At 41.5% G+C, this 11,431-nt stretch overlaps 1 protein-coding gene across 8 annotated transcripts in view; it reads right to left on the bottom strand.

Annotated features, from left to right (window-relative positions):
* Nucleotides 1-11,431, bottom strand: part of ANK3 (ankyrin 3) — a 568,906-nt gene that overhangs the window by 225,885 nt on the left and 331,590 nt on the right. For all 8 annotated transcript variants that reach the window (XM_027840586.1, XM_027840580.1, XM_027840579.1 and 5 more), the window contains exon 5: nucleotides 4,602-4,700. In XM_027840586.1, the coding sequence (XP_027696387.1) occupies nucleotides 4,602-4,700 (99 nt within the window). The remainder of the gene's footprint in view (nucleotides 1-4,601; nucleotides 4,701-11,431) is intronic.

Here is an 11,431-nt window from a genome sequence, read left to right as displayed (position 1 = left end):
AGAAGAGAAAGAGGAGAGGGAAGAGGAGAGAAGAAAGATGAGAGGGGGAGAGAGGAAAGGAAGAGAGGAGGGAGAGAAAAGAGAGAAAGAGAAGAGGAGAGAAGAGAGAGGAAAGAGAGAGAAGAAAGAGGGAAGAGAGAGAAGAAAGAGGGAAGAGAGAGAGAAGAGAGGGAGGGAAGAAAGGAAAAGAGGAGAGAGACAAAAGAGAGGAGAGAAGAGAAAGAAACAGAGAGGGAGAGAACAAAGAGGGAGAGAGAAGAGAAAGAAAAGAGAAAGAGGAGAGGAGAAAGAAAGAAAGAAGAGAAAAGAAGGAGAGGGAGGAGAGGAGAGGAGAAGAGAGAAAGTCAATAGGCATGGTGTAATAAGTAGATAGAGGTGTTCTCAGAGGCAGAAAGACCTTGGTTCAAGCCATGCTGTTGGCACATCAGGCTGTGTGATCCTGGCCAAGATGTCAACCCCTTAGTTTTCTAGGCAATTCTGTAGGACTAGAATCTGCAGAGAAGGCACCAACCTCTGGCAGACAGATTTTCCTTACTTGGGAGTTCACTTTACCAATGAAATCATAGGTCTCGTCCCTCTCCCCCCGTATATGAGTGTGTACATTTTTTCTTCTCCTCAGTAGAGTGTACACCTCTTGAAGGCAAGGCCAGCTCTGCTGTTCTCTTTCCCCTACTATATAAACCTGGTACCCAGAGGGCACTTAATAAATACTTGTTAATTGCTTGACTGATAGACATATCAAGGCATGGTTTTTAGGATTGTGTCTGCTTCTCATAGTCAAGCGGACAAATGCCAAATAAGGTATCCAAAACCATACATCCATTAATTTTGCTTTGCATAATGAAGATTTCTTTAGAGAATCATTTGGTGAATAAATTTTGGTAAACCAAATTATTTGGTAAATTCCTTAATTTGGGGAATTCCGTTAATGGACTCGCTATTAGTGTGAAGGAAAACCACAAGAACGTCTCCTGTGTGGTTCCATTGGTGCTGAAATTTGTCTTTTCCTTTTTTTCTTTAAGACAAATGCCTCGAAAGAACTTTTGTATTATTTTTACTAGAGAATTGGCAAGCAGCTTGGGATTTTATTTAGGTCATGATATTTATTTTTTCTCTGCTGCTTGTGGTGCAACTTGGAAATGAGCTCAGCAGCGGCAGCAGATGATGCCATAAGGAGAAGCTCCCTTTGCTTTGAGCCTCTGCCCTCAACGCATCATCATGAGTCGTGTTCATCTTTCTAAAACCCCCTGGAACTGGAGAATTACAGAATGGCAGACCTCAAAGGGATCTTAGCTGTCGTCTAGTCTAAACCTCTCATTCTGCAGGGGACTGAGGTCAAGTGATTGGTTTCAGGGCACACAGCAAATTAGTGACAGAACCAGGACCTAAACTCAACTCCCTCAAGGCAGGTTGAGCTCAGAGGTTTTCAGTTCTAGTCAGGACTCCTCCTACTCACTTGCTGTGTGTCTTTAAAGAAATCAATTGTCCTGTCTGGGCTTTAGCTCCTCTACCTGTGTGAGATGACACCTGCATAGACCAAGTAATCTCTAAACTCTAAATTTTATGATCAAAGTACTCTCAGTCTGTTGGCCCCATCTTACCTGTAGAACTATCCTACTTGCCTGTCCAACACAGAGAGAAAGCATCTTTATGGAGAGCTCCTAACTCCCAAACCTGACACTCTTTCCAAAGCCAGACTGCTTTCCTTAGGGCAATGATTATTGTCATCACCTAAGGATCTTTTACAAAAGCATTCACCATCAGGGTCTTTAATAACAAGCCCCCTAGTATATCTGATTTACTCCATGCTTCCGATTCAACATTCAATCAACAAACAACTCTTCATGGAAAGCCTCCCAATTATAGAAAACTTGAGAAACCTGCATCTATACTAAATGATTTTAAAAATAAATGTTCCTGCTATCTTTGCTTTTATATCATCCATATTTCCCAATGTGTCCCCCCCTCCACTTTCAAGGAGCCAGCCCCATCTTCTGCTGCAACTAGGCTGGTGTCCTTTTAATTTGAGAACAAAACTGAAGGGGGAAACCAATGGTTTCTATGCCTCTGTTTCAAGTTCAAGTTCAATACCAATACTTGCAAATGCAAATTCTCAAGTTCCTCCCTTCCTGGAATGTAAAAGTGCCCACTTTAACACTGATAAATAAACTGTAGCTGAGGTGATTAACACCAAGGAGTGGTACTTCCTGCTAATGCCAATTAAAGGTGGGCCAGCAGACACCCGCTTTTAGGCATTAGCATTGTGTTAGTGGGATTCGAATTAGTAACTCCAGATTCTGTTTTCAAACCAAGTTTAAATGGTTTGGCTTATTTTTGATTTTCCCAGTTCTTCTTAGCAGAAAGATCAAAGCAAAGGGATTTTATTAGTGTATAATCTGTCTTATTTTGATAACTCAGTTCCAAGGGCAGCAAAGGAAATAGAGTCTTATATCATTGGGATATCAATATTCAACAAACAGGAATGTAAATTTGGGGATACTGTCCATGATGGCAGGATGACAGTAGTATCCTAGAGTTAGAGTTCAAGGGACCTTAAAGGTCATCTAATTCAACTTGTTCATTTTTACAGATGAGGCTCAATCGGCTTAAGTATCTTGCCCAATGTTACCCAGATAGCAAGAACCAGAGTTTGAACCCAGATCCTCTGATTCCAAATTACGAATGAAAGCCAAATTAAAAAAAAAATTAGAAAATATTTGTGGGTATAATGATGTTATGCTCCCCCCCCAAATATATTGGCTAATTTTGCTAAACTGTTTTGTTTTCCTCTCTTTAATTCTTTGATCTAAGGGCTGGCTCTTTGACAGTGGAGGAGGACATATGTTGGGAAATATAGATTGATGTAAAGGCAAAAGATAGCAATAAAGTTTATTTTTAAAATCACTTAATATGTATGCAGGTTTCTTATGCTTTCTATAATTGGGAGGCTTTCCATGAAAGTATTATGTGTTAATTGGTTGAAAACAGAGTCAAGGAGTAAATCATATATGTTAGGGGGCTTTCTATGTAAAGACCCTGATGGTGAATGCTTTTGTAAAAGATCCTTAGGTGATGACAATAATCATTCCCCTAAGGGAAGCAGTCTGGCTTTAGAAAGAGTGTCAGGTTTGGGAGTTAGGAGACCTGGGTCTTGGTCTTGGCTCTGCAGCATTAACCTGCTGGGAGACTGTTAACAACTAAGGCATCGCACTGCTCTTTAGGTCTCTGTTCCCTCAAGTATAAAAAAAGGGGATTCTACTTGAAGATGGCCGAGCTTCTTCTAGCCCTAACATTCTGCAGTTCTAATTTATTTGTTCTGTCAGTACAGACTCCTGTGAATACTCAAAGTAAGATTTAAGAATTGCTTAAGGTGAGGTAAACATAATTGCAAACTAGGAAGATGAGGCCACCTACAGAAAAATGGCGTTTTGTTCTCTTGGAATCCAACTCCATGCCTCTGACCATTTCTATAGATAGGACATTTGATGTATCCAAGAGGAAAGTGGGAAATTCAGTGAAACATGGACTCAATACTCAAACAGATCTGTGACCTGCTAGGTGCAGGAGTGGTCTCCAACAAGGAAGTTCTCAACCTCTTCCTGTTTGCCTATCTTGTGCTACTGTCATCCCCATGCTCCCACAGTGGTAACAAGGGGTCCACCCAACACAGTAGAGGGCTTCTTTACTCCATGAACACTGGATATCTCTCTGAATATTCAGATGTTGGAAATAATAAATTGTAGGGGAGGTAAGGTGATATAGTATCTAGAGAGTCAACTCTGGAGTTAGAAAGACCTAGGTTCAAGTAAATAATAATAGCTAAGTGACCCTGGGGACAAGCCTCAGGCAACTTTCTAAAACTATAGATTACAGAGCAGGTATTGGTAGAGGGAATCTGGGAAGTGAGAATCCCTATATAATTCAGTGCTTAGCACAGTGCCTGGCCCATACATGGTAGGCACTTAATAAATGTTTATTGAGTGACTTTTTAATAGATGAATCCTGACACTGGTGTAATCACAGGTCCAGTCCAAAAAATAAATAGGTAGTAGTTGTGAAATATGTATCAAAGTTATAAAAATTACTTCCAGATATTGCTATATAATGCTCAGTCATTATTATAATTATACCCTTACTCAGAACTGTAAGGAAAAAATACCACCAAACAAATCTCAGACCAATATTTAATCACAAAAAAATTTAATTTAATTTCAAAAAATTGTCACTCTGGAAGCAAAATGCTAAGTTTGTGGAAGTCTTCCTAAATGAATGTAATAAATGTGAATAATGGTTTAATATCCAAGCAGAATAAGATACCCATAGAGAGACAATGTGTTTCAGCAAAATGACAGATCCTGTGAATTTTTAAAAGCAGGTTTGTTCATGTTTCATTAAAAAAAGGTCAGAAAAAATCCCTATATTCGCTTCTCTTTGCACTCTTAACTACTAATGAGATAAGACACAGTTACTCACAACTTAAGGCCTCTGTATTAACCTTTCATACTTGGGGAAACATGGAAAGAATCTGGCCTCCTGAAAATAGCCTGTGAATCACAAGTCAATTATCTATAGGAAAGAATGCGTTTAAAACCATTCATTACCTCTGTGGCCAGGCTCTGACTTGCCCCATTATCCAGAAGAAACTTGACGACTTCCAGGTGATTTTCCTGGGCTGCCATATACAATGGTGTAAATCCATTCTGTAAAGTGAGACAAACACGTCAATTCAGCGTGCTATAACCAGCCATTTTTCAACCTACTAGCGTAATGAGTAAAGGCTCAACCTTCTTCAAAACAGCCAGTCGCCCTTACGCTTGGTTAGATTGGGTCCCAGGCTACTGGGGGAAGGGGAGGATGGTGGTTCAGGGACCATTCTTAAGGCCCTTCCAGCTCGGCAGAACCTTTCTGAGTACAGACTTCACTGGCATAGCCTTTGAAAATCCAGGGTCAACAAGCTTGAGACTCAGTTTCCCCTTCTTTAAGATAAGGGGAGTCAGATTAAATGGCCTTTGAAGTCCCCTCCAGTTTTAAAATCTATGATCCTATGAATTTGTCTTCCATACTGTCAGGAATTAATTCTTCAGGGAGGAGGGTTTGCATAATAACCCACTGAAACATGTAAAGGATAACCTTTAATTTCACTGTCATCTTTTCCAAAAGATAACATATCCCTTTTGTGAAGCCATGAACATCTACTCTAAATAAGAGATACGACGTTTTCAGGTTAGGACAAAGACCTAGACAGACAGAAGACTGCCCAGTTGGAGAGATGTTAACAGAGACTTAAATTGTAGTTAAATTTCACTATAAGAATCATAAATAAATATCTGAGCCTCCAAAAGATAGGAGCTTCACTTCCCAAAGTGTAGGATAATGTGCATAAATACAACTTCTAAATTAATTCTATACAGTCAATTCCCTATTTTCTGTCTCATTTCTTTGAATGTTTATACAGGCATTAATTTCTGAAGGCTTTACTTATCAGGTGGGATTAGCTACAAGTTCACTGCTAACTGTCTTGTGGCATTTGCTTGTTTCACATTATATTTGTGCAGGATGTACCCTACATAACTCTAAGAAACATCCTTTGAAAGCAATACTTAGGTTTGAAACCTAGGAGTATTCTTTGATTCTTCTCCTTTTCTCACTCACCAAATATAATCAGTTGTCAAATGACATTGATTTTTATCTTGGTAGAAATATTGGCCAAAGGGCTGGGCCTTGAGTTAGGAAGTTCTGGTTGCAAAGTTCTGGCTGTATGACCCCTATCTTACTGCTGCAGAAACTGAGGCTAAGAGAGATTAAGTGACATGCCCAGGGTTAATGTCTAGTAAATGTCTGAGGCAAGATTTGAACTCAGGTCTTCTTGGGCAAAGTCACTTAATCTTTCATTGCTTCAGGCAACTTTCTAAGATTATGAATTAAGATGAGCTGTTCATATGCTTTGGTGGGAAGAATTTCCATACTAGGAGTTAACCATGTCAATAAAATTGCAAGTCTGGACTAAAATAAACAAACAAAATCTCACGTGTGCATCATCTCCTCTCTAATCTGGAGTCAGATGATCTGAATTTAACCTTCCCTCTGACTCTTACTATGTATGTGGCTGGGAAGAAGTAATTTAACCTCAGTTTTCTCATCTGTAAAACTGAGAAGATTGGATGAGATCAGGGGCTCTCAATCTCTTTTGTGTGCCATAATCTCTTTTGGCGTCTTGGCTGGGCGACCCTGGGCGGGTGACGTATTTGCTCAGTGTAGGAATCAGGCAAACAGAGGTTAAGGGTCTTGCCCAGGGTCACAAAGCTAGAGAGTGTCTGAGGCTGGATTTGAATTCCAGTCATCCTGACTCCAATTCCAGGGCTCTGTCCCCTGTGCCACCTTGCACTAACTCCCTGTGCTGATGAAATCACAAGTGGAGACCAAAAAGAGAAGTTAAAAAGCAAAGACACGTTGGACTTCCTTTGATGATGCGTTCTGTGTAGCTTAATTATATGTCTTTTTAACATGTCATCTTCTTCTGACCTTCCCCGAGTTAGACTTCTCAAAGGGCCATCCGAGGCACGGTTGGTATTTCACACGATAAATGGTTTTCTCTAACACTTTTCTTCCACTCCTGTTCTTCCTTTGGGCAAGCTGGGGCAAACCTCACTAAGCACAAAGAGGATTCAGCCAAAGCTCATCTAAGTCTTTAAGCTTTGGGGCACTGAAGGACCATGTTTTGTTGTGAGGATAATTGTGCTCCCAACGATCATTCCGAGAGTCTGGAGTCAGCTTTGGGGACTGCTTAAGAGGCAAAGCAAAAGCTTGTGAAATAATTGCTCAACAAGTTGTTTGTTTTTCTGGAATTGAATTCATTTCCTTGTCCTATGGAGTCTACGGATATTAACATCCAGAACCAGAAATAAGTTAAAAAGACCTTTGGCAACAATGACAGATTTCTCTAAGTCTATGCACAGGGACACACGAGCTCCGTCCTGGAAAGAGCCCTTTGCCCAGGTGCCATTCACTCTTAGTTCACATATTAATCTCCTACCAGGCAGTAACCTCATTTCTTGATGAGAAGCACAAAATGAGGAGGGGAAGGCAGCTGACGCAAACAGGGAAAATGACAATAGAAAGTGACAGACTGAAGGCAAGGCAATGGAGGGCCACTAAGTGGGTGACTCAAAATCATGATGTTTGGGGAGCAGCTGGAAACATTGGGATTGTTAGCCCAGGGAGAGAAGTCTTGGGATTATGGAAAGGGATAGCAGAAGCATCTTCTGCAAGGCTTGCAACCTGGGGTCATGCTAGATCCCTCACTCTCTCTCTTACCATTCACCACCCCCTGCCCCCACCTTCACGTCCAAGCACTGTCAATTCCTAATATTTCTACCTTTATAACGTATCTCAAATATCCCCCCTTCTCTCCTCTGACGCCATCAATCGCCCTGGTTCAGGTGCTCATCACCTCCCTCCAGGACTGTGACAATAGCCTGCTGCTAGGTCTCCCTGCCTCGTCTTCCACCCCCCCCTCAAATCAGTCCTCCATTCAGCTGGAAAATTAAGCCCCTAGAACATAGATCTACCCCTCTCACCTGCTCTTCAATAAACTGCCATGGATGCTTATTACCTATAGGAACAGATATCAGATCCTCTGACTTTCGAAGCCCATGATAATCTGTTCTCTTGCCACCTCTCCTGTCTTCCTTCATCTTTCTCCTCTCTGTGTCCTCTGGCCTGGTGACACCGTACTCCTAGTATTCCTCACATAGGACACTTGATCTCCTGACAGCATTTTCTCTGGCTGTCCTCCACAGAGGGGACATTTTCCCTCCACATCTCTGCCTTCTAGACTTCCGTGGAGTGTCAGCTACAGTCCCACCTTCTGCCAAGTTTTCTCAGTCTCCCTGAACACCGGTCCCTCCCTCCTGTTCACTCTCACCAGCTGATCCTGGTTCTATCTTGTTTGTCCATAGCTGTTTGCATGCTTCTCTAGTATTAGACGGTGAGCTCTGTGAAGGCAGGGTCTGTGTTGTACCTCTCTGCCTCCAGCACAGAGCCAGGCACATAGGAGTGGCTTAACAAATGCTGCTTGAACAAAACTAGGATGAGTTTTTGCTAAGAGGCAATGAGTCTGTTATTGATGAAAGCATTTGATCAGAGGATGGATGCCAAATTGCTCGGGATATTCTGAAGAGGGGTTCTGTCAAGGATGGATTGGATGGCAGGGTCTCTGGGCTTCTCTAACTCTAAGATTCTAGAATTTGAGCAAAAGACTGTCCCCATGTCAAGGTGCTAAAGACAGGAGTATGGCAGAAAAGCAGGCACAGATACTAGAGACCAAAGTGAATGCGGAAAACGCCCGGATTCCAGCCTGGTAGAATGGGCGGAGTCTGTAATGATGGAGCTGACTCATGAAGAAGAGGTGAGAGTATACATAACTCATTATGTCTATTAGATCCCATTCAGAAGGAGTAAAGGGAAGAAACTCTGGGATAGTGATGACACCTCCCTCCCAGGGTGGGGTGAGGATCAAGGGAAAAATATGTAAATTTTTGCTTTGCAAATATCAAAAAGGAGGGAATGAAGGGAAAAAAGGAAGGAAGAAAAAAAGAGAGGAAGGAAAGAAGGAAGGGAAGGAGGAAGGAAAGAAAAAGGAAAAAAGGAAGGAAGAAAAAAGAAAGGGAAGAAGAAAGGAGGAAGGAAAGGAGGAAGAAAAAAGAAAGAGAGAAAGGAAAGAAGGAAGGGAGGGAGGAAGGAAAGAAGGAAGGGAGGAAGGAAAATAGGAAGGAATAAAAAAGAAAGGGAGGAAGGAAAGAAGAAAGGAAGGGAAGGAGTGAGGGAAGAAGAGAAGAGGGGAAGGAGAGAGAGGAAGAAAAAGAGGCAAAGAAAAAGGGAGAGGGGAAGGGAGAGCAGAAGGAAGGGAACATGCATTTATTAAGCTCCTACCATGTGCCAGGCACTGTGCTGTATAAATATGATCTCATTTTATCCTCACAACATTCCCAGGAGTTAGATGCCATTATTACCCTCATTTTACAGTTGAGGAAACTGAGGCAGAGGTTAAGTGACTTGTCCAGGGTCACAGAGTTAGAAAAGGTCTGAGGCCAAATGTGAGCTCAGGTCTTCTTGACTCCAAGCCCAATGCTCTGTCCACCGGGCCACCTCGCTGCCTATCCAAAGCAATACAGCTATATAAATTCTAGTTATTCTACTACTACTATTATTATTTTATCTGCTCTTAATGAAGTGTTGTCCTTGAATGTCTAAGCTTCTGGCATGATTTTTTTTTTTTAGAACAGAAGCCTTCTGTAACATCAGATACGCATCTCATCCTGATGATCTCTTTGTCCCCGACTCCTAGGCCAGTGTGTTCCTGGTGCCACAAATAGATTTTGACTAAGACAAAATACGGCAGTGCCACCCCTCAGCTGCTGTGGCCCTAGAAAATCCTCTGGAGGCAGACGTTAAGGTCAATAGGCTGACAGTTATATGGAATGTAGCCTTTGAGACATTAAAGATTTTAGGATTTTAAACTTTTAATTCATTTATGATTTTGTATTATATATATGTACACCCAAACACACATGAATACATTACATAACATGGATGTGTACATGTCTACACAACCACATTGGTAGAAGAAGTTCCTCATCTGGGAGTTCCCTCCACCAATTAAATCACAGGGTGGCTCCCTACTCCTTTGATGTATACGTCTTGTCTTTCCCAGATAGAATACAAGCTCATGGAGGGTTGAGATTGCCTCATGTTTGGATTTTTATCCCCAATGCCTAGCTTAGAGCCAACACCAAGCTAGTGCTTCATAAATGCTTGATGATTGTTTGTGAAATAATCTATTCTTTTTTTCCCATTTGCCAAATTAGGAAAAAGAGGCTCAAAGTGGCTGAGTGCCTTGCCCAGGGTAACACAAGAAGGAAGAGGCAGGACAGGGATTTGAGCCCAAGTATAACGCTCTTCCCACTCCATCTCTCCCTGCCATGTCATAGCAAACAAACAAAAAATCACTTAGGATAAGCCACAGTTGACACATTTACCATCTTATGTTTGACTTGTAAACATTATTATTGGTTTGAATGAAGCTGCTTATTTCTCATTAATCAATTAATCAACAAACATTTATTAAGCACCTACTATATACACTAGGCACTGTGTTAAGTGCTGAGGATACAAAAAGAGACGAAAGATAGTCCCTGCCCTCAAGGAGTTTCCAATCTATTGAGGGAGGCAACATGCAAACAAATGAATCCAAAGCAAGCTGATATGGGATAAACAGAATGCATTCTTTTTTTCCAGCCCAAGTGGCTTACTGGTTGTTTTTCAAAACTCAGTATTCCATTTTTTGCACTCCTTTGCCTTTCCACTTGGACTTGGTTCCCTTCTTGCCCCGTGTCCAGAATTCTTTGTTTCATCCAAGGCTCAGCTCATGTACTTACTGCCTACTACACAGAAGGCATTTTCTCCACCCATCCTCTCCCTTAGAGGTTCATACTCTCCTTGCCCAATCGCTACATTTTATTCTCCTTTTTGATCACCTGTGCCATTTAAAAAGCTTCGGCAGACATAATATCTGGGTAACTTAATCATTTTATTAATAATCCCAACATGTTTATTAATAAAAGGAGAGTCATTTGGCCTTCTCTCTCTTAGACCAAAGACAATCATGGTGGTGGGCTCATGGCTTATATGCCCTTGGAAATGGGGTGTTCCCAAAGGTGGCAGTCTACTCGGATTAGTTAATAATTAATGAGAGAATAAATATTACAATGAGGGGCTGGATCTGAACTTTGATTATGTCATTCACTTCTTAAGTTACCCTCAGCCTAGGGCACTCTATTCAAAGAATTTATCCCTACCCAAACCTGAGCTGGCCACAACGGCTTCCCATCTGGGTGGGATCTGAACAAGAACATTAGTCTCATTCTCAGTAACGCCCTTCAAGAGAATGAACTTTTTAAATCAGGACTTCAGAAAAAGGGGGCAACTCTGGATCTTTCCAAATCATTGGTTATTAATAGTGATTTCTCTCACACCCCAGAATCAAGCAATCAACGAACAAGCATTTCTTAGCTGCTGACTATGTGCCAGGACGAAACAACTTAAGGGACAGTAGAATGTAAGCTGCTTGAGGGCAGGGACTCCTTCACCCCAGCACCTCGAACAGCGCCTTGCACCAGTGGCCTCTAAATGCAAGCTTTCTGAATAAGTGACTGAGGGAATTCTTGACATTACTGGGTCTGGCCTGTCTGAAAGACCAGCAGTCAGTGCTGTCTGTCTCCCCAATACTGGTTTTCTTTCCAAGATCAGGATATCAAGTAAAGTTGTTGAGCTTTTTCAGTATCTTTTTGCAAGATTCTGTGTGACACTTTCAATGCTGGTCACACCCTGAAATTTTAATAGGGTAAAATGATCGATTTTGTTTTCTCTGAAA

This window comes from Vombatus ursinus, unplaced genomic scaffold, assembly GCF_900497805.2.
Source record: "Vombatus ursinus unplaced genomic scaffold, bare-nosed wombat genome assembly UNPS02014847.1, whole genome shotgun sequence".
Classification (NCBI taxonomy): Eukaryota; Metazoa; Chordata; class Mammalia; order Diprotodontia; family Vombatidae; genus Vombatus; species Vombatus ursinus.
This window is presented reverse-complemented; position numbering and strand designations above follow the sequence as displayed.